General features: G+C 35.4%; 2 protein-coding genes and 1 pseudogene across 6 annotated transcripts in view; 1 reads left to right on the top strand and 2 right to left on the bottom strand.

Annotated features, from left to right (window-relative positions):
• Positions 1–135: 135 nt before the first annotated feature.
• On the bottom strand, positions 136–25,545 carry LOC100372965 (UV radiation resistance-associated protein-like). Of its 4 annotated transcripts, XM_085501983.1 has the most exons (16): positions 25,284–25,540; positions 24,161–24,383; positions 22,470–22,590; positions 16,911–16,945; positions 16,254–16,317; positions 15,944–16,041; positions 15,270–15,356; positions 9,687–9,781; positions 8,749–8,854; positions 8,326–8,452; positions 5,819–5,903; positions 5,503–5,651; positions 4,978–5,143; positions 4,481–4,651; positions 3,015–3,054; positions 2,571–2,609 (listed from the first exon to the last, which is right to left on the bottom strand). In XM_085501983.1, exons 2-16 carry the CDS (start codon positions 24,215–24,217, stop codon positions 2,577–2,579), a joined length of 1,434 nt encoding a protein of 477 aa, XP_085358109.1. In that variant the 5' UTR covers positions 24,218–24,383; positions 25,284–25,540; the 3' UTR covers positions 2,571–2,576. The 4 variants fall into 4 exon arrangements, with proteins under 4 accessions (XP_085358108.1, XP_085358107.1, XP_085358106.1 ...); XM_085501982.1 differs by lacking the exon at positions 3,015–3,054 and having other exon boundaries at positions 136–2,609; positions 9,677–9,781; positions 25,284–25,545; XM_085501981.1 differs by lacking the exon at positions 3,015–3,054 and having other exon boundaries at positions 136–2,609; positions 4,496–4,651; positions 25,284–25,545.
• Positions 136–27,881, bottom strand: part of LOC100375478 (uncharacterized) — a 60,351-nt pseudogene continuing 32,605 nt past the window's right edge. The window contains exon 13 of the transcript XR_014929093.1: positions 136–1,679. The product of XR_014929093.1 is annotated as an uncharacterized LOC100375478 (transcript). The remainder of the gene's footprint in view (positions 1,680–27,881) is intronic.
• LOC100377128 (ragulator complex protein LAMTOR4-like) lies at positions 24,552–26,838 on the top strand. Its single transcript, XM_002736120.4, has 4 exons — positions 24,552–24,710; positions 25,250–25,333; positions 25,692–25,809; positions 26,356–26,838. Exons 1-4 carry the CDS (start codon positions 24,708–24,710, stop codon positions 26,451–26,453), a joined length of 303 nt encoding a protein of 100 aa, XP_002736166.1. The 5' UTR covers positions 24,552–24,707; the 3' UTR covers positions 26,454–26,838.

Here is a 27,881-nt window from a genome sequence, read left to right as displayed (position 1 = left end):
CAAAATAGTTGATATTAAAGCTTGTAACACTCTGGCTTCTTGACATTGTTCTATGCAGACATTTCAAGTTCTGCTTCAAAATGTCTGGTTTCAGTGTAATGTAATCTCTGAAATAAAACATTCTGGACTCCGACGTATGGTTTAGTCAATATTTATTTTTGTAAAGTGGCACACTGTAAGTGCTGTTTACATGAAATTCCCTTCCCATATAATCCAGTCTGTACAATTTACATGAATTATCGTAATTCAACAAAACCGTATCTTACAAACTCTAAAAAATGTATTGATAGTAAACAATTGTGGAAGGAGTCAGGATGCCAAAAACTGCTTCCTCTGATCATTTGCTGAAACGTCAAACACAGTTCACTATAGAGTTTCATGAATGTTCATTGCAAAACAGTCTGCTAACCATTCAGAATTTAACTTTGACATCAGATTTCAACAAGACAGATCATACCAATATCATAGAAATGCAAGTTGGAATACAAACAAGAAAAAATAAAACGTTTTGTAAATACGTAAACACATTTTATTATATGATTATGTTATTATTTAAAACACATGAATGTTTATTGGAGATTCTGTTAACGCAATGCATTGATGAATGGTTTGCTTCCCCGGCCACCTTAATTACAAATACAATCCACAAAAATGCATGCTATGTTAAGATGTACCAGTTTCAAGTAATTTATCACAATATACACTGATTGGAAAATATAATCAAATTCTGAATTTGACATGAGTAGCCTGTATCGCTGTTGCTTAGCAGTTACTGGTGTGAATACAAGAAAATACAGATAGAAATACTTGAAGACGCCAACCCCGGTGAGCTATGAATAATTAAAATATACCTGTGCGAACCTATAAACCATTGATTTCATTCACTACTTTTACATTTTAATTAACACTGTATAACAAAAAACAATACTTAAATAATATTTTTACGGTCTTTTGCCACTAAAAACATCTCTTTGCTAAATTCCCCATGAGTAGTTGATGGTTCCAATGATAATCGTATGACCCTGAGTGTTAAGATCTGACACAAAAGTTAAAAGTTCATTCTGCTGAACGGTTAAGTTTTGCAATGTATGTTTAACGAAACAATGTGGTGCCCAGTGTAAATTAAAATGTTGGCCCACACAAGAATTATTGGCAATGCAGTTTATACATTTTCTTTTATTATGCCCACATTGAAGAACCGTGGCTTCAAACTCTACACGACTTGCTCACATGATAATGCTAGCGAGACGGATTATGAGACAAAATAAAATACTATGTCCGACCAAAGTAACTACTCACTAGTGGTATTTTGCGTACAATGGCCTATTCAGTGTTCATACATAAATAATTACACACAATAACTTATTGAAGTTACTTCAAACACAAACCACTCGGTATTCTCTGAATATCCGAAAAATTGGAGATTTTCAGTTTTAACCAAATACAGAATATAGCTCACAAAATTTATTGTAAAAACTACAATGAGCTTCATAATAACCAAAGATTTCATTGACATGCATAATAGTTTTCAACCAGGCAAACATATGGCGGTTGTGATAAAATGTATTGTCTAATACAGTTTGTTCTTATTTACATTCTCAAAAACGCAGCAAGGTTAGTAACCACCATTCGTTGTTTTGCCTGGAAATTATGGAATATTTTTTTTTTTTTTTTTAAAGGCATGTTTCTTTTCCCTTTGAGCCCAAATAATGTACTGTTGCTACAATAGACTTGCAACCAACCTTTCCCCTCATATATTATTCCCAGTTTTTTGATGTACAGGACTTTGAAATCTGAAACTAGTTGACCTCCCTGTATTAGAAAGTGCATCAGTCCGACTACTAATTTCATCCAACCCATCAAGAGCATTAACATTGTGTAAAATAGTGTTTGCATCGTCACTATTGCATACACTTACAGTACAATCATTTTCTGATGCTGCTGCCTCCTCAGAATCATCGCTGTCAACTTCTTGAGAAAATATTCTCCTTGGTGACTCCTTGCTAGGCCTTTCAATATTGTCTGTTGAATTTTCAACAGTTGCATTGTCTTTTTGAGTATAACAAGCAGCACCTTCATAAAGTTCAGAAGTTTCTTGCTCGTCAAGCTCTTCACTAGAATCGGACAAAATCTCGGCCGATGATTTTCTACTACCAAAATTGATAGTATTGGAGTCTATCTCCTCCTCCATAGTTATTGCTTCTTTACCAACTTCATCACTTTCTATCTCCCCTTGGTAACTCATGCTTACAACACCTTCTAGTTCTCGGACTCTGTCACTCCGTGTCCTGGGAGGTGACATCACACTCCCTTGCAACTCTGATGCCGTCATATGCAATTGTACAAATGTTTCTGGGGAAGCAGAGTCAGTTGATTCAACGGAAATTCTTCTCCCTTTCAAGGGGGACCCATGTGGACTTGCCCGTGGGCTAACTTTCGGACTTGCCCGTGGACTTGCCTTTGGACTAACTTTAGGACTTCCTATTTTAGAGTGATTGGTCATTAACGGCTGTAAATCATCAGTCTGTGTTAACTGAGAATTATTAGATACTTTGGATGGCGTAATTGGCTTTTTCTCAGGATACACAGTCATCTGATTCTGATAGTCGCTGTTGAAAAACAAAACGGTAAAAAAAATTAACTTTAATCATTGGTGAGTGTTTTTTAAAAAAAAACACTTTCATCATTATAAATATCTCCTACTGGCACATTGAAACTGCACTACAAAATGATAAGTAAATAAAATAATTAGTGACAAAAAATGTTTTATAAAGTGCAACAAGCTAGAAAGATAGCATGTACATCTGTGCTGAAAGTGAACATTTACTTCTCAAATATACAAAAGCACTACAAAAATGGAATATTGTCAATATTTGTCAACTATATTTATTATATTAGTATCATGCAACAAACAAGCAAACAACAAGAAAACAAACAAGAAAACAAACAAGCAGACAAACATCACAAGAAAAGTTCAGTTTTAAGACCACCACATTGGCGCGAAAATAAATCACCTTTGATGCCATCCGGAAGCTTGAAAGCATAAAATATCGGCTGTGGGGAAACACACAAATATTTAGAAAACAAAACAAAAATATCTAATTAACAAACCTTGGCGTCTCCAAACTCATAGAAAAAGTATATTTATGCTAAAGTTTCAGTGAAAATTTTATGACAGTGGACTAGTGTACTGATTAAAATACAATTACAAGAACTGTCTTCGCTAACAATGGGTGGTCTTCACACATACATGTATATATTAAACTATGAAGCAAGTCTGCAGGATTATAGATGTATACCGGCAAATAGATCTTAGTTGCAAATGGCCACTGCGAACAAGAAAGTAACAAGACTTGTTTTGACCTCCAAATAGTGTTCTATTGTATTGCATCATCATGTCCACTGTTATAAATGACATGGTTTTATAGGTCAGGGAAACGGTATACATGATATTGGAGGTGAATGGAACGCTATTAAAAACAAGATTTCTGTTGCTATTTGCATCCAAGGTCCATTGAATTTTTATAATCCTCCAGCCAGGGTGAATTCCTGCACAAAGGAAATACTGTAAACAATTTTGCAGGAGAGAAGTTCAAATCCCTTCCAGCAGGAAGATGTTCATGAATTTAATAAATACTTTATTATATTTCTAAGGGTTTACAGTATTTTGGAAACATGTCAATCTATTCAGTTCTGCATTCTATTCAAATACCTTCTCTCTTGTAAAGATTTTTTAAGGAGCCTGACCATACTTTCCAGTCAAATTAGTATTATTTCACAGAGTTTCTACAAGGAGAATGTCTTTTCACTGAACAAACATCCTCTATAGTCAGATAAAGATGATTCTTTTGTCTTTACTCTGAGTCTGCATGTGGTTTTACAATGAAAACAATGTTTCTGTCTATTCTTTAATATTGCCATATTAATACCTTAGGTAGATGGTAACACAATTAAACATGGAATATAGTTTCAGTTGCAAAATACACTAAATGTCTTTTTGACTTTCTGCCTTTACAGTTACAAAAATAGTTTTAAAATCTAATCAAGATATATAATTCTTTCAAGAATTCAAATGATAGAAAAATAGATCATACATGTAATTTGTGTGTCAGTATTAGAATGCAGAACTATATAGACATCAAAGATATTATCCAGACAAAGTCAAGGTGGCCATAGTAGTGCACACAGTCATTACATTTTTGAAAACTTTTATTATAATTCTGGATTTATAATCTGAATCAGCATGAACCAAAGTTTTCAAACTGTACAGGAGTAGAAATTGTCAAGAAAAACATTTGGTATATACCAATGAAAAATGGTGTGCTAATTATTGTCAGGAAAATATAGTTAGACAATTTGTCTTACACTGTGTACATGTTTCCATCTATCATGAGGAATACATAGAAATAATATCACATGCTATATATTACTATCACTATAGTCATGCCATATATTAGAGGGTTAGTGGCATGCTACTTACAACTTTACTCCCCACCTCAACTCCAGCAAACTCTTGAGATTAGGCTGTGTTGCTCTCAAGTCAGTTGTTGGAAGACCACAGAAATAGCGAAGCTGAGCCACATTCTTATTTAATAAATACACAGCATAGTTGAACTGAAATCTCTCCTTGCCTTTGGAGTACAGAGGAAAACTGGATAAAATAAAAGATAGTAAAACTATTGAAACTTTGTCCTGGTAAGATTAATCTGAATATGGTAATAAGTGTAGACATCACAGTTGATACAATATGTACACTTGGCATAATATAAAGGTGTTCTTTGACTTGTGCTGAGTTATATGCCCTTGAATCACAATATTGTCCCATCACCAAGCAAGCTTGTACATAACAAAGCAGCCCCATTATCAACTGAAAACTGCAACCATGATCATTATTTCAAATGATTCATTTTTTCTCTGAAATACCAATTAGTTTTCATTGTTCCAACAATATTAACCCAAATGCATTTTCATACATACTCTCTATCTCTGTCCTGAAGTTTATCATTCACATGATCCCTGATAATGGACCGTGATCCCCTGTGATACATTGGATAGCGTAGTGGTAGTTGTAAAAACTGAGACATTTTGATCATTAAGTGACAGGTATATCCCAGTGCTGTGGATATCGTTGTCTCATCTGTTCCTATAGACGGTAAAGTAAGACTCTAAAATTTGTTTTTAAAGCAAGGTTAGTAATAAAATGATTTTTAAATTTAAACAACTTAAGTTAATGTTTTGGAACTGGAAAAAGGATGAAAATTGAAAAAGCTTGCTAAGGACCTAAAAATAAATTAAATGAAGCTATTAAAACAAACAATTCTTGGGTTTGCAATATTTAAGCAGCAGAGATTAACAATTGCATTTTACGCCTGATACATATCTTTGACTTATTGGCCAAAATCACTGTGAACCAAACTTGAACTCTCACAATGTCACCGGTATAAATACATGAATATGAAAGTGTCCTGCCCTTGTTCTTATCAACCCTTGGCAGATGCTTACCTGAGTAACCTTCAGCATTAGGCAACTTAACACCACATATAAGGTGCGTATGATTGCTTAACTCTACAATTGGATAAATAAAAGATAATTCACTAACTAACTGTCGTCTCCTGGCACTTAGTTGAGACTTGTATTTTAGTAATATCTCCCTGTGAATTAAAAAAAATTATAATGTGACAAATGTCAACAATATTCATAAATAGTTAAGAGGCATCAAACCGGCTGTCAGCTGGCCATGGTTTGACATTTTTACAATAATCATATATTTGTGGATGGCAAGATTGTTCAATTGCATACAACAGTAAACTGATATCACCTTTTGTTGATATGTTCATTTCTATGTTCCTGTATCTGTACTTTATCTTTCCTAAGTCGTTCTCTTTTGGTAATTACATCACGGGCTAAAACAAATAGAATTGGAACACAAATTTAGTGAAACTTACAACTTAGGGGTGATCTCATATTCAAACATGTAGGTCAAACCTACGAAAACCCCAACCGCCCTAAACCGCCCTAACAAAACCCAGTTTTGCGGTTTGAACAATAGACAGTGCCGTTCAGGATGACCGCACGAATTTGCATAAAAACTGCGGTTCAAACCGATCTCATTCACACCTCATTCAAGCTGTTGTTTATTTTTAGGATTGACAGTGTTTACATTGCTTTTTGAAGACTAGATAGTTGTCTCCAAAATGTGTCGATTTATTGGTGTGCAGTAGTCATTTTACCGTTTGTCTTGCCTAAAAAAAACACTCTTTCATATACCGGTGAACAGCGTGCTGAATAAATTGTTTTGTTTTGTTAAACTGTTACGCTCGAGTTGCAAATTGAGCAGAGGACGTAAATCAGACTTTTCATTGGGCTGGACAATTTATATGCATCAGAAGACGAAAATTTTTTGATACAAAGTTGCACTTGAGACTCACGCTACAGTGTTCAATCCATTACTACTGTTGCGCGTTCAATTTCCAAACAGTTTTTTTCAGGAGTGCGGCATCGCAAAATCCGGAAAAACAAATGCAGCGTACCCATGGAAATTTATTCTGATTTGCTGCACATCGGTTATTTGCAGTTTTTTCTATTCAATTGCCAGTGACACGAAGAAACAGAAAATTAAATTAAATACACTCGCGCTGAAAGAACTTCTGTAAGCGATTCATCTGCAGACGAGACTGCTTATAAAAAAAACGAACCCTGACCTCTGAAAATACCTTATTCATAGAGTGCCTTGTACTGAAGGCCGTCGCCCAAGGCGACACAGTGCACGTTGCGATATCGCAATCGATGCATGCTGGGTGACAAGGAGAAATTCTGATTGAGGTAACCAAGATGGCTGCGTTGAGTGCTTGATTTTCCGACGTGTTTAAAAACAACACCTCGCTGCCTAGTTTGACCACAGTCCCTCAAGTCACTGTGCTTCGACGTACTTTCTAAAATAATCGTTTATTTTTAATTAACCGGGGGTTCGAAATGTGTGCATTTTGTCACAGAAATGTAAGATATCGGCAGCGGTAAATACCCGCAATTTCCAGGCAATGCCGTCAGCTGACAATGATACGGTGGTCGTAATGTTAGCGCCGACTTTAGTTTTACGCAGTGATAGAGGGACTGTGGTTTTGAGATCCGGGTTTTGAGATGCCTTCGCAGAAAACAATGATGCCATTATTGATTTAATACTTTCATTATATTTTGATAACTCGCTCTCACAGACTTTACAAACCTAACCAAAAAATGTGTTCTATGAATTTATGACATGGGCACAAAACTGACTGTACTTGTTGCAGACAAAATGTACCAGTTCGCTCCATGGATAAACATGTTTTACTGACTATGCAAAATATATATATAACGTAAGTCCTGCGAAGCTGCTGATTAAAATTCTATTGCATTTTTTCCCTGTTCAGTTTCAAACATTAATTCACCATATATATCACAATATATATATCACAATTCAAATTTAATGACAAAATATAACAAACCATCGACATAATTAATTCCAGATAAATTGACTAATTATTCACAATAACAATTTTATTGACTTGTACCAATATGTAGGTTGTGGGAAACTAATTATTACCAATCACAGAAATAAATAAATATAATTTTCATCACACTTATAAATGACATGATGTAAATAGATTTGTGAAACAAATGCAAGTTTGTTTTTTATTAGCATTTACATGACTTGCAAAGACAACCAATCGCTGCTGGAATTCTTAAAACTGCAAAATATAACACTCAGTATGAACATTGGGCTCCATAGTATGCATCTTATTTTTTTTCCTACTGAAACCAGGCTGAAACAATATTGTAAAAAAAAACCTAGGTTTCCCTAGGTCTGTCTTCTTTGTTCTCTGTTGTTTGTTTTCAGTAGGGGCGTTAATGGGCAGTTAATCCGGAAGTTAGGTTCAAACCTACTACTAATTTGCATATTGTAGGTCTAGTAGGTCTGATTAGGGCTGGAAAGGGCAGGCCGGGTTAACTGAGGTTTGACCCAGGTGTTTGAATATAAGATCACCCCTTACATTAAGACTGCACACACAATTTCAATACAAAAATTTGCCTGAAAATCTCTAATTTTTATTTCACAGATTATTTATCTCTTTTGTGATCAAACACACCGGCTACATTGCCTAATTTTTCATGGTGTTCGTTTGAAAAACATTTTGCGAAAGTCTGAATATGACCCAGAAACTGACACTTGTGATTTGTATCTTTACAGAAAACATTTTTTGGCAGGACAATTTTTTTCCCTGGCTAAACTATGATTTACTAATTGGTTTAAAATTTGGAAATTAAGATTGTCTGTCTATGAAAGTGTACCTTTAGAGTCAATTCGAATTCCTGATCTGTGTTGCAATTCCCGTTCTCTTTGAAGTAGTCTACTCTGTCTTGCTACTTCTTCTTGCATTAATGTAACTTGTAAGTTCAGTGACTCTCGCTCTGCAAGCTGAAAACAAATATCAAAGAAAGCTTAGAAATAGTTCCACTGCACTGAAGGATAGGGTTAGCAGAGGATAATTCAAATTTGTACCATCTATAGTTGACTAACATTTCTGCAGACTTTGTTTGATTTGGCAGCACAGTACATAATATCAAGGTGTAGTGTCTTGGGTACTGTAAAGTTAATTGGTCCAATAGATAGTCCAGTAGACAACAAATTAGGTAACTATTATGTATCAATTTTAACATCCACATAATGCTTCACAAAGAAATAAATTATATTGAGAAATTGAAAACACTCACCAATTTAACTTTTTCTCTTGATAATAGCAGCTGCTTCTCTATGGCACTTCTGACTTTACAGACAGTGGCTTCGGTTTGTTTTATTGCACGTTGATTAGTATGTATTCTGAAAATTATATACAACACATTAGTTGCGTTCACGCACAGCTCCTTAGCACGGGCTAAGAGGTCAAATTCCTTAGCCCGTGCTAAGAAAACGTGCGTGAACGCTTAGCACGGGCTAAGGAATGCTAAGTACGGGTTAAATCTGATCCGAATTTAAGACGCGGTCTAGACCTTAGCACGGATTAACGAAGTATGCGCGAACGCTTAGCCCAGGGCTAAGCGCCCTCTGCGGCGACCTTTGGGTGAGAAAATTGTCCCATGTTCGTATAACGACACTATTCTACCAGTCATTACTCCGCGCTCGCTTCCACACTAATCGGGTCACTGTAGTAGTAGAGCGTACAGCAGCTCCAATCGTAGAAAAAATAAATTTGGTTCGCTGTCTACGACATGCATTAATAAAACTCTGTATTCTGTTACGCCCGTTGTATACTGTTTCTGTGCATCCAAATAAGTTGGGTCCGTCTTCTCTCACGTTCCTGTGCACGTTTTAAAATTAGAACGAAACATGCCAGCAGCAGAAATAGAACCTAGCGCGTGTCATCCATTTTTCGTTCGTAAATAGCGGCTTACCAAAGGTCACCGACTAATGGCACCCCTTAGCCCGTGCTAACGACTGGCCTTCCATGTGCGTGGACGTAATTGGGTCTAGCAAAAATGCAAATATGCTAGATAAGCCTAAATCAGCTTAAATCTTAGCCCGTACTTCGTGTAACGTGAACACAACTAATGTAAACTTGTGTTTAGACTAGTAGAAATTACATTGTAAAACGTCACAAAGGTCATTTGTATGAAGCACACAACAAGAATCTCTGCAACTTACATGTACATACCTGGCAAGGGAAAACTTTGTATATGACTGCTTGATAAGACTTGCTTCCACTTCAAAGAAACTTTGATACAGAGTACTTCCTGCAGGGTATGGAACCTAAAAGGAAAGAATGCAAATGTTATTTTGTTTACTCTTCATTACATCCCAGCTAGCTAATAGGGAAAGCTTTGGATGACCTCCTACATTTGTATATTCACAACATGAATGAACTAGCATGATAATTTAGCTAAAGATACAACCAATTCAGCTAACACTGTAAAGTGTTTGCCTATGACTGTGAATGACTGTCATTCAGGTATCTTGAATCAGATCATTGAACAAACTGATGTGCATATGTATAAAACTATGCACGATGAATGTGTGAAGTTTGGATGTAATTGGTTCAGGCATGTCTAAGATATGGGTCAGAACGCACATACAGAGGTCAATCCATAAGTCTCTGTTTTTGAACTGCATTCGAACAGGAATTAAAAACAAACAGCATGTCCACCAAGCTTGGCTGTTTGCATTGTATACTGATCCTCAATACAGTGGAGGTTGGATTAAATTAAAATTAATTTCATGTGAAATATTTTGGTTAAGCAATTTGGTTAAGCAACTTCAAGAAGTCAATCAAAGTTAAATTGTAAATAGCTCCCGTGTGATCAGAGCATGTATTATAAAGGTATAGGCTTTGCCTAATAAGTGAATGTAATTGCATGTAGGTCAATCCATCAATAAAATTGATCAAGATGTCTGAGAATCTTTGACATACTGTATATGGAAACACATGATTTTGATAAGCATGCAAGGACACCATACTTGTAAACAAAGGGACTCTATGAATGAGGTATTTCTAGAGGTCGGGGTTTGTCTCGTCTGCAGATGAATAATTTTTGCTTTGATTTTCTTATGGGTTTTTTTCCCAATGCAACTTAATTTCACTTGTTTTTTTTAATTCTTGCTAATTAGTGTCATTAGCGATGGAGTAGTAAAAACCGCAATTAACCTCATTGCAGCAAATCAGGATTGATCTTCCTGGCACAATGGGCAAATTTCGCTATTTTCGCTGACAAGTAAAATCTGCTAAATTAAACCTACGTGAACATGTAAAGTAACAACAGACTGTTTCCTTGACAGATTCTTGAAATTAAATCATCAAAATAGTACAACTAAAAAGTCTGTACAACATACCTAGAACAGATAAATAAAAACATCGTAGTTTAATGTTCGTCCGGACTTTGAGTCCTTGAAAGTAATTGATCCAGCCCTTACATATGGCAACAATTGAAATTTGTTTAATTGCTATCAAATTATCGCTCAAAAAAAAATATTTCATTTGTGAGACATGCTTTTGATACAAACCGAAGATCGCGATCAACCCTACACAAAACTGCCGCCATTTTGTCTTCCTTGTCCTCGTTCGGCAAAAACAAAAAACTCGCATATTTACTAATTGTTTAATGAGTGCATTTTTGTTTAAAAATATCAAACAAGAATAAACACTAAGTAAAATAGGAATCAACTGCTTCGTTTTATTTGAGTAAGATGGAAACCATGCGAAAACAAATGTGAAACATTACTGTCTGCTCGAGGAAAAGACACTGGGAGTCGTGTGCAAAGAGATTGTTTACAAATTAGATCACATTGGAAGTGCTTTCAGTCACGTTGTGTAGCTCCAATCCGTAAAATAGAAAATTTATATCTTGAATAAAACTGACAAACTTCCTTGCTGTTGCTGTCGGGTGTCTGCCTTATACATGGATTAAGTGTAGACGTGGGGATTCAGCTTTCCTTTTCTCTGCTTGTGGCGTCACAATAGCGGTGAAGGTCAGTACTGGGTTCAACCGAAAGCCATGGCCACTATATTTTGAATGATCATAAATAATTTTTGAACCCAACAGTAGTGATCACTGTGATTATTATATAAATTTCTTGCAAAGTCTGGAACGATACTGAAAATCATTTCCTTCTATATTCATGCTTGATAGTAGGCCGAAGTATCCGCAGGTGAGTTATCCAGATAATAAGTTAGGATCGATCAGTTCACACGAATTGCTCTGTTCTGATTCATTATTGCAAAACAATGGCCTGGAAACGGCCCAGCTTGAGGGAAACAGTATCATGGAAAGAAAGAACAGTATCGGACCCGATACCCTTAAAAGACCAGATGAGAACACTGCAGAATCGCGGGCGAAACGAAAGTTACGTGGCTATTGTCTAAGCGACGCAGGCCCGAGGAGAACACTGTAACCAGCACATTTACGAATCAAGATTGGCAGAAAGTTGTACGGCATCTGTCTTCGATTTTGTCTATTGATGAATATGACGCACAAAGTGAAATTGAACTTGCGTCCATGAAAATCGGAAAGGGTACTGCCTTTTCGTCTAACTGAAAAAATGGCCGCGTCACTTTTGTAACTGCGCATGCATACTCCCCATACTCGCATACATTTGATGTTTTTAGTCGATGTATCTACTCAAATAACAACAATCATGATATAATAAATCATTATATACTAAAATTCGCAAATTTGCAGACCTTCCAATGAAATATTACCAGTTCTTTTTTGCGACAGAATACGTTATTGCAATATGCAAATTAGGCTACTCACCCTAGTCAAATATTTGTTAAGAAACTTTAAAGACTCTAAGGTATAAATTAACAAGGCATGCACAGCACAGTCCCTATTAGTTATCAAATTTAAGATAAATAGTTTTGTTTATAGTAATATGGCTGGAATATAAACATGTCAGGAATATGATTTTTTTAACATTAAAATGATTGACATTTGTATCATTTGACATCTGATTGTCAAACAAGTACTTGTCCATATTGAGAGATATTGCTCTGGAACAGCATTCAAAATCAGCCATTTTGAATACATGTACCGTACTGGACCGCGTTAGCGCCCAGGCCCGGGCAAGCGCCCACCCCCCACTTTTGCGCAATACTTATATTTGGGGTCACATTTGGCAAAGCGCCCACCCCTTCAAAATGTAACTAATTTAAAACTTGGTCTTGCGTAACGAATCCTGGTAATCGTTTTTATATGATACAGCGTGGATATCGACTGCTGTGAACATGTTGAGAATGTGTGGAACACGGTAACCGTGCGTAAACTAGGCTTCGACAATGACCTGTTAATACAAGTAAAATGCGGTAAATATTTCATGCCATATTCAGTTTACCTCTCAAAAATGGCTAGATACTAGTTTTTGGAAAAACCATATCGTTTATACGCTGAAATCAATTCTAACAGATCACACTTCGACATTGATAATTCACTTCCGCATTGCGTTACCGGAATTCGGGAATTTCCGAAGAATTGCATCAGTACAACACAGCATTCTGATTGGTTAATAACCAACTTGATCCATTAGATCAAAGGATGCTGCTTTGGTAAAATCAGCAAATGCATCATGGCGGAAAGCAATTTTCATCGAGAGTTTGCGTACGATCCAACACCTTCGTCAGTGGAGATAATATGACAATTTTGACTTCGACTGTGTTCCAACAGACTCAATTGTTTTTAATTTCGTAAATTCTGGTGGTACGTAATTAATATTGTAATAAAATGTGCATATTTTTTGTGATCATTTCTGTTTCTTCATCGTGAAAATCGATGACAACTCAACTAATTTCGTAATTTGATTTTCCCTCAAAGAAGTAATCTGTCACTTGATGAATCAAATTTTTCATTCGCACTCTTTTTCGAGGGGGGTGCTTGGGTAAGCGCCCACCCCTAAAAAATCAGCCCCTGAGCGCTAACGCGGTCATAAGTACGGTATATATATATATAACGAATATATAAAATTTGAATATAATCAGTCAAAGCATTTCAGAGATATGGCTCTAGAAGCCCAATCATTAAAACAAAATGGCCGCCAGTCAGCCATTTTGAATCCAACCTGAAAAATAAAATGACGTGCATCAGGAACCCGTAATGTCTAATGTATGTACCAAGTTTGAACGAAATCCATCCATAAATGCCAGAAATGCTTGATATTTGATGATTTTTTAGCACAAAAATGACCACCATTCGGCCATTTTGAATAGGATCGTCAAACCAATATATCTGTTTATCTATGACATGATGAATAATGAATATTTAAAATTTGAATATAATCAGTCAAAACAAGTCTGAGATATGGGTCGAGAAGCCCATTCATTAAAACAAAATGGCCGCCAGACAGCCATTTTGAATCCGATCTAAAAAATAAATTATGTGCATTAGGAACCTGTAATGTCTAATATATGTACCAAGTTTGAACGAAATCCATCCATAAATGCTTGCTATTTGATGATTTTTTAGCATAAAAATGGCCACCATTTGGCCATTTTGAATAGGATCATCAAACCAATATATCTGTCTATCTATGACATGATGTATAATGAATGTTTAAAATTTGAACATAATCAGTGAAAGCAAGTCAGAGATATGGCACGAGAACCACATTCATTAAAACAAAATGGCCACCAGTCGGCCATTTTGAATCTTATCTGAAAAACAAAATTATTTGCATCAAGGTCCCATAATGTCTAATGTATATACCAAGTTTGAACAAAATCCATCTGTAAATAGCCAAGAAATGCTTGATTTTTAGGATTTTTTAACACAAAAATGGCCACCATTCGGCCATCTTGAATCAGATTGTAAAACAAAATGAGGTGCATCAAGGTCCTATAATGTCTAGTGTATATACCAAGTTTGAACAAAATCCATCTGTAAACAGCCCAGAAATGATTGATTTTGATGATTTTTAGCACAAAAATGGCTGCCATTCGGCCATCTTGAATCAGATCATGAAACAAATAGACGTGCATATGTATAATATCATGTATGATGTATGTGTGAAGTTTGATTGTGATTAGCTGTGTGCCAAATTTCATTTGAATTTAAATTGTAGATCTTGAGTTATAGTGTTTTTCTTATCAAGACTGATAAAAATATTCACTGTAGTTATAGAAATGAAATTGTCATCATGAAAACAAATCGGAGGGAGAATAACCCAAATTACCTGCCCTTTCACTAGATTGTTCTAAGTATTAGTAAAATTCATAATTAAGAAAGAAAAAAGGAATTTTCCATATATATATATTCATCTTCAGATTTTTAGTAAATTTGGAAATAAATTTTTTAATTTACAGAATTTGCTACTGACAGAGAGCAGGAGAGTATAAAAGAGAGAGAGTTAAAAAAAAAGCCATACCAGTAATATGTATAGTAAAGAGACAACCATTTATAGAAATAGCTGTACTTGACTTGGACAACAATGAAGGTAAAAAATAAAAGTGCTGTGAGTTCTTCCATTGAACGAAATTTACTAAAATTACATGTACCATAGAAGTGCATTTCCTAATAGAAGAGCACATGACCCAAAAATATTATTTGTTGTATACTGAATCATTAAAATATTACTTATTTTGACCACAGAAAAATCACTGTGATTTACGTAAGCACATGCACTATTGATAGAGATAATATGGTACCTGTGTCAATATATAAATATCTTCTGATAAAGTGAAGTTATTAAGGCATCCCAAAATGCCCTATTATAGGATATCAACACGAATGACTAGAGGACAATGAGATAAGCTTACCACGACTTTCTCTGGAGCTCCATAGAAACCATTAAACATACCAAATATAAGAGAGTTTGGAGGATATCTCTTTCCATCTTTATGGATCTGTAAATATGTAAGATTTGGAACTGATAATAAACAACTTTAAAATACAGCAACATTTTTAGCTTACATTCATGTTCACAATTACCATGACAACATCAAAATTCTGCGTTTCCTTTGCCTACACAGCACTGATGAAGGTATAAACACATTAATATCCAATATTTGGAAAATAACATGTCACCTGAATACAAATAGGATTATCCAGTGAAACAACAAGTTGCATTCACATGGATTTCATTAAGAGAATTTCGTTTATCTGCAAAAAAAAATGTGAAATTAAAATCCAGTGAACACTAGAGTTGTCCTAATAGCTACCCTCCCCTCCAATTTTGTAAACGCTACCAACACGAGTAGATGTACAAACACCTCCCACTTAAATTCCTAAATTTCAGCCAATTTTACTTTGCTTGAGATGGGTATATGTAACATGCTTTAAATTTCATAAGACAACGTTTTCTTGAATTTTGAAAAACAGAGAAAATGGTGTTGTTAACAGTGATTTTTGTAGCAACAAAAACTTAGGAGCACAGAAGGTTATTCTGTCAACCATTTAAGTCAGCAGTCAGAAGGGACTGTATCGTACTCACCTTATCTCCTAGATACTTCAACCCACTAAGATCTACCTGCCATGCAATGATGAGTTGAACATTTTCAGCATGTCCACCCCATACTCTAACAATTAAATCTGTTGATATTATGTTAAGTATATCAATTGGGAATCACTTCTTGCATTCTTAGCATCTATTCCATTGCAAAGTTATTTATTAATTGGTTCCATTGTAATTATTCTATGTGTACGTCTCCATTATTTTTGTAGATCCATGGACACACTTTGCTGATGCCCAAAAATGTAATGTTAATTTTTCAACCAAAACCTACAATAGTATTAAAGGATACTTGACACGGCTGTATTTACTTGAAAACTTGATTTCTGTAAATCAAAACTTCTCCAAGTCGGATTCTGTAGAAAAGAAAAAGGAAACATGATTTGAACCATAATGTGAGATTTGGAGCCTTGTTTTCAAATACATAAAAATAAAATTGACGTTTTTTTTACTATAAAAATTTATTTTGTACTTAACAGAAAAAATAATAATATTGATGTACCAATAAAAGATTTTGGACCAAAAATAGCAGTCATTTCACAGGTAAAATATAGTAGAAATATATAGCAATGAAGGCACAACAGAACGGCTTTATTCAATTGTCTTAATGATACTAAATCAGATGTAGATTTAAACAGTGCTGTTTGTAGCGCTACACCCATATAGTGTGTATGAATACAAGAATTGAAAACACAAAAAATATTATTATTTTTTATAACTATGAATATTTAATGTTTGATGTTTGCCACCCAAATGAAATGGCCCTTTGACCCCCCCCCCCCCCCTCCGAAATTAAATAAGTTTCATTTTTTGCCTTACTACAACAATTTGACATTTTTTTTTAGCAGGTTTTTTATTACATCAAGTAATCATCATTGATATGGACAACTACATGCAGGTATGTGATATGTATAAAATGATTTATGATGCAAAACATTCCAGTGCTTACCAAAGAATCTTGGATCTTTTCACTTGTATAAAATGCTGAAACAGATGATAATTAATGTGAGAAGGCATGGAAGGAATCTACAACTTTACTGCAAAAACATTATTACCAGTTGCTCTACCGTATTTGCTGGATTAACCCTTTTCCAGTCAGGGGAGTTTCAGGCTATCAGGTTAAGTCAGTGAAAAACGGTCATGATTCAATGCACTACAGTAGCCAGCATCTGTGCATGCTATCCTGCCAGACATTTTTGCAAAAATAGGCCATAGTTAACAGACTGTATCGACCTCAGTTTTCACATTTTTTGCAATCTGTTCGCATACACACTTCATTACCACCATGGACAACAATTTCTCGTATAAAAAAATCACCATTTTATTTCGATACACATTTTTTACTGTCGTTAAGTAACAATGTTTTGCCCTTTGTACAGTGCAATAAACACGTGTTAAACATTGAAATAAATATTGCTTAATTGAAAACACATTACAAGCAAGTACAAGGTCACTACATGAATGCAAGTTCGAAGTAAGAAGAAAAAAAACGCGCGAGTATGGGGATATTTGGGACATGTACGGGGGAAAACGTGTTTGACGTACTCGACCTGTCAGCATACATTTCAAATTGCAACGTATATTCAACGACTTGAACTACATGTGTAACATATTACAACGTACTTTCCGTGACTTGACTGATGTTATATTCAAGTTCTAACGTATATTAACCGACTTGACGGTACTAGTAATCCCACACTTACAACGTATATTTAACGACTCAAACTGAGACTAAAACGAACGAGAACGTAACTGCAACGACTTGATCGGGGTTACCTTCACACGGCAACGTATATTCACCGACATGACCCGATTAACTAACTAAATATTTCAACGTATATTTAACGACTTGAAATAAAACGAACTTGCAAGAACGTAACTGCAGGGACTTGGCGTGTATATATACTCACCCAGAAACGTATTTCCACCGACTAGACCTGATGAACTATCCTGGCATTAAAACCTATAAATACCGAGTGAGCATGAAACTAAATTAACGATAACGTATTTTCACCAACTCAAACTATTGTACAGTTCGTGACGCTGTAATAAGTCCCAAATTTATTTGTTGTACGCCTTTCTTAGTCGTCTACCCCGGCGGGCTGCTCCCATGCGTCTGCCTGATGTCGAGGGCTGCTCTTCCGTACTTCATGTTTGTGTTCCCACGGTGCGTTTTCCCCTCAGTGCCATGTTGTGATGAAAAGCAGCGAAACATTCGCCCGCATGAAGGTGAACTTTACAAATTGGGCATCCTTTCGATGTTTCTGATAATCGGCCACTCGCTGTTTTTCTCCCGTCCTTGCTGCACTGCTTACACGATTTTTGACGCCCGGATAGTCTGCATATTTCGTGCGAATCCATGTTTTCACTACAAATAAATGACGTGTTACTTGGAAGAGAGCCAACTTCTCTTATGGATTTTTGAATTCTACTCGAGTGTCCACCAATCAGTTGTTTACCTGTGCGGATATTGAAGAATTTGTGCGTTACTTTAGTCGTGCGATTCAATGCCTTGAAACATTCATAAGCATTGACCAATGCAACATCTATGAGGTAACAGGCCATGTAGATCCACCAACAATTGTTTTTTCTGCCCGTGTGATAGTATTTTCGTCTTTGGCTAGAACGATCCACGCCACCCATGTGATGTCTATAACATTGTAACGATACAGGTACGTGTCTCTCGTCATCTACTGCTTCTGCCGACGTAGCCAGTGGGGGATAGACTGTATTTAAAATCAATATTTGCGCACTGTCATCCTGGTATGCAGTAATATTGATAGTGTTGTCCGGTCTAGTTGCTGCTTTCATTTCACCAATTTTCAATTTCAGCTTCTTGCTTTTCCCCTCAGGAATTAATTGCGGCGGCATGGTTTTCCGATTTCGTCTGCTAAAACTACCGACCATGTACACTTTTTTGTCTTGTAATTCAAGGGCTGTGTTAACTGACGTAAAAAGCGAATCACAGAAAAAAATATGGTTTTTTTCTGGAAGGGCTGTAGCAACCGGTGTGTTGTCTTCTTTGATTGTCCCAGTTTCTTTCCTTCTCCCCTCAATTGTAGTTTTATATTTCACCCCCAAATATGGTTCAAAGTTTGCAATGTAAGACGTTGTCAAGTCGCACACCTGCCATATTTTGAAGCCATCACGGTCAGGTTTGTGGGGCAATCTCTGCTTGAACTTGGACCGTCCCTTGAATCTAATCATACCCTCATCAATCGAAATTTCCTGTCCCATCTGGTAGTATGGCCGACAATTTTCGAGTACGGGTTTCAGCCACGGGTTGATTTTATACAACGGGTCGGCCTCTGATCGTTGACGACGTTCAATGTCAGGATCCCGCCGTTTGTCATTTACTGGATCAGCTTAATGAAAATAACGCATTAGCATTACTGACGCAATTCTCATATTCTGCAGAAAGGGGTCACTCGACCAATAATCGTCGATTGCTGATTTGTGATCAACACCCTTACATATCATCACACCAAAGAATTATAATGCTTGCATTTCACTGAAATTTGTATTACGCCAGCGGGCATTTAATTTTTTTGCAATGTATTTTTGATGATATTTGGCGTATTTATTAGTTACGATGGAAGCCAGTTCTATCAGTTCTGGTGGGATAAATTTGTAGAAATATTCCACCTCACGAGCATATGAAGGCAGTTCGAAAGTTGGTCCAGGTTCGTGTTCAAAAACTGGAATAGTAAATATATTGCCGTCTTCCTCCGTGGCCATTCTCCATTCACCAGTGCAGGAGGCAACATAATCGAATGTAGCACCAATTTCTGTGTCGGATTCAATTTCAATGTCGCTATCGAGTACAGGTGGGTAACGTTGCTCTAAAAAATTGTCATTCTCAGCACGATCTTCATCGATTTCTGAATCTGTATCGTCGTCATTTGCAACTATGAAGTCATCTGGTATTTTGTGTCGTAGTTCACCTGTATTTTCGTCCAATACAAGTTCATCATCACGCGTGTCCATTGGAGATGCGTGTGCATACACAACACGTTTTTTAATAGTTTGTTTTTCGGGGAAACTCGCAAGTGTTGATTGTTCTGTATTGCATACATTTTCTTGTACCATTTCCTTGGTGACATCGACGTTTTGTTGCGTACTCGCTGGGTCGATATGTTCAGGCCCCTGCTTTTCTGTGTTGGCAGTTGTGGCGGACGTCGACAGTTCCGAATCGCAAACATTGTCTTGCAAAAATTGTATCACATCTTCGACGGCACGTTGTATTTCAGCGTGACCAACTTCCAATTCTTCGGCATCTGCTTTGTCGGGAGCTGGCGATTCAACCACTTTACGGTTCGTTTTACGTTTGCCTCCTGGTTTGCCTCCTGGTTTGCCCCCGCAGTCCTTCAAACAGCTTTCTTCTGTTATCGCATGTTCATTGACAGAGGAGACGGTCTCCGACTTGCGTTTGTTCTTATTCTTTTTATGCCTTTTCTTGAGTGGACTATTATCACTGCTGTCCGTGGTACGTTCGGCTGGTAACTCACCGTCGTCAAATGTTTCCTTTGCTTTGGATTTCTTTCTTTTCCCACGCTTTGCTGGTGAAAAATCTGTCGTATCAATGTCAAACTTATCACTCCCTGTGCCACTGCACGATTGCCGCGTTTTCTTCAGTTTCCTTCTTGCCTTCATAAAACACTTCCTATCTGTATAGGACGGCATATTAACGTACGTGTCGGAAAGGAGGCACACAGCGAGTCTGGGCTTTATCTCACTTTCTTCGGCCAGATTTATACTGAACGACCAGATGTCCACAAGACTGCATCTCCCCACAATTTGAATATTTATTGTTATGTAAATAAATGTTATTTTTTCAAACACGGATTGGTTACAATTTGCATACACATAAAATTGCATATGCTAGCTCAGACGGTGAAATCACGTGGACTTGAATATTTCCCACCAGCTGTCCTGGTCATTTTACGTTGGTGATTGCCGACATTCCAAGCTCAGCCATTGGAATCCGTCATGCTATTCATTCTAAGTGCCAGGACTGTTTGCCAAGCTGGTCAAAATACGTTACTACCGTTATAATCGTGAATCGTGTCATTCAAATACGGTTGTAATGCTGCAGTTTGCAATGTGGTCAAGGCGTTTTTTTTACGTCATCGCAAACGTCGCGTTGTGACGGTTAAATAGTGAAATGAGCAGACAAGTGTATAGAATTACATTCTTTATTACTTGGTTAATTTATTTGACTTGACGGAATTGAAAAACAAATTCTCTCCCTCCATAATTTCGCAAGTATAAAATATCAGGTTCTGTACAACGTATTATAAACGCTTGACCGTCTGAGCAACCTAAATAGCAGGCCGTTTTTCAACGACTTAACCAGTTAGCTAGCTGGAGTGGTAAATTCTAGCATACCCATATTGACGGCGGTTTTTCACCGACTTGACCGGAAAAGGGTTAATAGCGCATGCACTTAGTATGTAGATAAATTACAAATGCTTTTATTTGGTCAAAATAAATAATATTTTAATTATTCAATAAACAACAAATGTGATTTTTGGTTTATATGTGTTTTTACTGAAGATGCACTTCAAACAGAGCAAATACAGTACTAGTAGATATATACTTGTACTATAGTAAATTAAACTTAGGAGTGACATTCATTTTTGAAAATTATAGAAAAACTGTGCAAACTATAATTTTCCTTTTTTGAGCTATTCGCTTTCCTAAATGCATGAGATTTTTTGACTGTCAAATTTGTGTACAATGTTCATTTTGATCATGTGCAAATTGTTTGTCTTCAAAATTTATCACCCCCACCTCTCTTATGTTATAAATATATATACTTGCCATGGTTAGTAAAATATGCTTATTTTGTCTACAACAAGTACAGTCAGTTTAATGCCTATTGTCAGTTAATGATGTCAGAGAAAACATTTTTTGGTTAAACTTGTAAAGTCAAAATTTCAAAATATGATGAGATCCATTAATCGATAATGACAACATTTTTTTTCTGCAATGGCATTTCAAAACTAAAGTCAGCAATTGGTCTATACCTTATACCGGTACCTTTCAATCACCATAACATTGTCAGCTGACGGCATCATCATCTGAACTGGTATTCAGTATTCTCCCCAGGTTAATAACAGAGCTAATATGCATAACAATATACTATGCAAATCACCTCTATTGTATTCAAAAATTGTTAGAGTTCTATAACACTCTGGGGAGAACCTTTTTTTATCTGCAATCTTTTCTGCAGTTGAATCTCTGTGCAGCAAATCAGAATAGATCTTCATGCTGCATTTGGGATTTGTGAGACTTGTTTTTGTAATTGCATCTCAAATTCAATTTCTAGCATCAGAGACAGAGGATGAGTGTCCAAGTGTAATGGTATTGTGATAGTGATGAAACATTCACAATTACAAGCTGCATTTGACTTTACATTTGAACCTCATAATATTTTTCTGCAAATAGACAAATAAAAAGAATAAAACATGCAACCACCTCGCCAACAAAATACAGAAAGTCATACCTTCGCCTTTCCTTGTCATATGAAATGTAAAATAGGTTTCAATCAACTTCTCTTTTTCTCCTTTATTTTTTTCCACCGTTATGTTTCTGGCTGATAAGCTGCGGAGATGTCTCAGTCGTCTCTGGATGGAATAAAGTGATTTGGACACTGGTTTGAAATTTGCAGGATTAATAATAATAATAACTTTATTGCATCCTTAGAAATACAATGTTTCTATCAGTTAATAGCAATAAAGATTAGTTGTGATAACTACTACTACAAAAAGAAAGTTAGTTGTTAAAAAAAAAAAAAAGATAAAACAAGTGTTACATATCAAATGGCATTTTTATTTCTTGATTGAAATGCATTATGAATATAGTTGCCAATCTTTTTTATTATTACATCATCTTTTGAAGTCATCAAGAAATTTCTGGAGATCATCCTGGGTTTCTTGTGGAAATATAATGTCTTGTATGATTTGTTGGCGTATTACTTTATATTGTGGACATTTCATAACAAAGTGCAGTTCATCTTCTATTTCATTCTGTGAACATTGTTTGCAAATTCTATTTTCAGTAGGTATTTTTGGTTGCATATGCCTCCCTTTTTCTATTGCTAAATTGTGATTACTAGTTCGAAATTTTGTCATTGAAATTCTTTGTTTCAAATTTAGCACATCTAAGTATTTTTCAAAATTATAAGAGTCTTTGAATTTTTCATAAGTTCTCAGCTTTGTTTTTTCAGTTATATTTTTTCTCCAGAAATTTATGTATTTTTGTTTGACAACTTTGCCAATTTGCTGTATATGTTTTGTTAACCAATCATTCTGTTGTTCTCGTGAAAAGTTCATGTTGTTCATTTTTTGTATTGAAGAGTACCATTGTAAATTGGATTTCTTTTGTTCAAGGTATGCTTGTTTTGTGATATTATTGTCTGGTAATTTACTGATACGAGTCCAGTATTTTATTAAATTGATCTGAATATCTACTAAGAGTGGGAATTCTCCTACTTCGGCTCTGCATGCAATGTTTGCCACAAATTTGTTCAGTCCTAGTAGTTGTTTGTAAAAATTCAATTGTGTTTTTTCTGTTATTGTTTTGTCCCATTTGTTGTAATCTTGAATTTCATAGCCCCAGATTTCAGACCCGTACAATAATATTGGTTGAATACACCTTTTAAAAAGATGGATGAAAGTTCTACAATTTGTTTCTGGTGGTAGGAACTGTTTCAATGCATACATTGCTCTGGCTGCTTTATCTGCTAAATTTTGTTTGGCTTCAGTTTATATTATGTCGAATATAAATATTTTGATACATTTTGACCCAGACATACTAAATATAGCAAGTACATAATTTTGATGATTTACTGATTTGCTGTGTTTTGTAAAGTGGTGAAAGTGTGCACAGTGACAATATGATTTAAGTAGAATCACTCTTAGTTTCACATTTCTATATAGTCTACAGAGGTTATATCATGAACCGGCGCACTGATAAAAATAATACATCAAGAAACAAGGAAATCGAAAAAGTATCGACGCCCTTACTTTACGAGCAGTGATAGTTCAGATCACGATAAGGTGGCCGCATACCATGTCAATGTGACTGGCTTTCGATAAATTATAATATCATCGAGGGCAGAATAATGAATCATAGGGCACCACCTCCCTCCCATCCATCCATCAATACTCGACGCAGTATACTAAGAAACCCTACCTGTTGTGTAATCAAATCTACATGCATCAGTCGGGCAGGATTATCCGATGAAGACATTATGATGTATCATTACTACGTCATCACAAGTTTGACTGCCAATATCGCATTTTCATTGTTTTCTTTTGCGTTTCAATCTCTTCACTGCAACAACCAAGTCAGCCATTTTGAACACTTAACAAATGACACGCATGCGCAGTTACAGGCTCGTTCAACAAGTAAATAGCTGAATGAAAACTGTGTTAAGAAATTATTGCTGCAAATAATACAATTTATGTCTGTTTGTTTGTTTTTTAAATAATATTTAGATATTCACATACATAGTTTAGATAATATTGTTTCTAGCCAGTAACTGCATTGATACAAAGATTATGTTATATTAACAGTAGAAAGAGGATGACAGACGGAAGTACATGGAATAGTCACCTGACTTTCACTGAGTCGAGACGTTTTGAGTCTGAAAGGAAAACGTGGAGATCTATGGGAAATTGCAGTCGTTAAGAGATAACGAGTATATCTGTCACATTCTGTCAGTGTTGTGTTCCAAGAGATGGTGAGTTACAACAAGACCTGTCACGCTCCAACATTTTAAGTCACAGCACAGGGAATTTGACATGTTTTTGTTTTTTTCAGTTCTTTTCTTTAGACTCGTGCTCATCACACTTTTTTGTCATGAAATTCAGGCCACTATATATGGATAATGCAGTAAAGCATGATTTAGCTAAATTATTTTTTTGATTAGCATTTATCAAAAAATTTAGATGAATGGGTAACTGAAGCCCTGGCTGGAAAACATGCTGCCTGTACCTCCCTTCTTTTTTGACATGGGTTATGAATTACATGAGCTGTTTTCCAATGTTTATGTGATTTTGTGATTTTTGAGCTTTGCATTCATATTTTCAGTTATAAAAATATAAATTCACACTTGTCCTTAAAAAAGGGGGGCTGTATAAACCAGTGAAGACCCTGCTGGTTCTGAAAGGCACTCAAGGTACACTTTTACTTTATTTACAAACATGTGTCGACTGATACTTTTAATCTACAATGTATATATATATGATAGATTTGTATACTTTGTGTTGTTATTCACAGACTAGTCCAGTCACACAGAGTTTAGAAAGGATACCAGATCAGCTGGGATATCTTGTCATCCATGAAGATGGAGCTGTAATTGCTGTACGTACCAACAAGTTATTCTGGTTGATTTCTCTGTTTACCATTCGAATGCCTGTAGAGAGCCTTGATGGTCAGATTTGTCTTTTTCATTAATTTCTGATGTGCATCAAATCTTACACCAGGGCTTGAATTTGACTGAAATGTACACTAAAATATTCAATCGTTGTGAATAATATCAATCATGATTGTTAGAAGTTTTTGAAGTTGCATGCTCATAGAATTTTGAATCACGAGTCCTATGTGCTATTTTGCGCTAGTACATGTAGCTACATTCTCGCTATTGCACGTACACAAGTAAACTTTCAACAGTTTTGTTTGTGTATTGTCTATTCTCCAATGGTTCATGTTTTGTCTACAGTCTTCTGGTGAACTAGAGAATGATGAAAAGACTGCCGGTATTATTATGAATATGGTTCATATGGCCAGTAGAGTACAGCTGTCACCAGATAGAAATGATCCATTTAAAAGACTATCAGGTATGCAATATTGAATTATAAAACCCCATGTGACCAATAATGACACAGAATCTGAATATGGTATGTGATAGTGAGTTGTCAAACATTGTCAAAAGTGTATTGATTTCCCTGTTTACCGGTAATAGTGAATTTGTTTCCATTCAAATTTGTCAATCTTTTCATTGTGTACATTTAGTGTAACATAAATCTAGTAATTTAGTGCTTATTTGAAGTAAATGATGGAAAGGACATTCACAGCATTGATATTTTTTGTTCTATTGTTGCCTATTAATGAAAAATAACATTTCAGGCTTATATACATGCGTATTCAAAACATGAATTGACTTCAAATGTAAACACAATCAGCAACATGTCTTTCTCTCACCTATGAAATCTTTCAAATCAAAGAAGCACTTCAAGACTTGAGTGTATTGTGTTATAGTGAAGTGTTATTGTTTACTGATTAGATTATAAATATTCTAATTCATGACATTTGGGATGTGCATAGAATGTTTATAAATAGTTTCTATCTGATTGTATGATTTATTATGTTTTCTTGATTTTCAGTTGTTTTTGATACTTATATGTTCGTCATTACAATATCCAATCATAAAGTATACGTTTGCAAGAGGAAATATCTGCCATCTGAACCGATCAATGCATGAAACATCTTGGGTATATCGAACACAGTATATCTCCACTGTTGAACTATTATGCTTTGACGTGGCTTATGTAAATGGAATTCAGATTGATTCATAGAGAAACTGGATAAGATCACTACATATATCATTTTAGAAGACCAACATTGTAGGTGTTAAACTGGTCGATAAGAGGTTGTGCTATAGTTGGGATTGTATATATCAAATTGGTGGCAGTACTTCATAATTACAGAGATTATTTATTACACATATTTGTTATAAATAATCTCTTCAATCATTGATAATTTGTCAGGTGACAGCATGAAATCCCATATATATACCTATTTACAACAATATGAGGAACAGTGTACCAGTGAATAATAATAATAAAGTATTTTTATAAAGTTAACAATGGGTGATGGTTGTCCAGATTTGAGTTGATAAATCCAGTGGTGATGCTTAATGCATTAAAGAGAGTTTTGATTAGGTCGCATTAAGCCTTAAATACTGTCTTAGTCTCCTTTGAGTCCTTCAATACATGTTCAATCATTTCAGGAATTAACTAGTTTTAATCTGTTGATACTGTGTCTTTTTATGGCATTAATTAATAACAGTCACAATCTCCATCACTCTTCAATCCAACATAGCAGCTGCTGTATGCATCCCTTATCGGCTCCAAAAAATGTGTAGCAGTGTGATTCTGGACAGCAGACAATTTGGTTTGTGCAAAAAGTTACTCTCAAACACAGACAAACTGTTGAATTGTTTATAATAAAAAGACTACAACTTGAGAAGCAGGCATTTATAGCATTCAAATTATTGTGGATTTTACTATTTTTGATTCGGGCAAAAAAATCACTCTTGTGGAATTCTTCATTATCAAAGCTATTTATACTTGTTTAGCAAAATGTGGAGTAAAACCTGTATCAGCAGTGCTGGTATATTTCTTTAATAGAACAACTAGATTAAAGCTTTGAAATTAAATGCCGCATATATACATAGAATGTTTGATTTTCAATGAATGATCTTGTGTATGACGATGGTTAAGCATATATAGAATAGAATCTTTATTGCATCCATTCAGAAAATAAATCTCTTATTCTGATAAAATAAAACAATAAAATGTTTACAGAGAAAAAAGAAAAACAAAACTAAGGGAAACAAATATATATATGTATAGAATTTGGCTATCTATGAAAATCGAATTCCTAATAAAGGTAGACAGGACGGAATATGTAAGTTATAAATCATAATACTCCATGTGGCTACAGTGCATCTCTACTTGCATATTATCTAAAACTGTGTCTGTATATTTTGGGGGACGGTCTTTATACATGTATTCCGCTTCATCCATTTCATGTGTGGATCATTTCTTTGGAGTTCATGGAGTTACAATCTTGTGATATAGAAATAACCATATATATATATATCGGCTATTTTTATACTGCTAATGTA

This window comes from Saccoglossus kowalevskii, chromosome 1 (genome assembly GCF_978046115.1).
Source record: "Saccoglossus kowalevskii chromosome 1, keSacKowa6.1, whole genome shotgun sequence".
Taxonomy (NCBI): Eukaryota; Metazoa; Hemichordata; class Enteropneusta; family Harrimaniidae; genus Saccoglossus; species Saccoglossus kowalevskii.
This window is presented reverse-complemented; position numbering and strand designations above follow the sequence as displayed.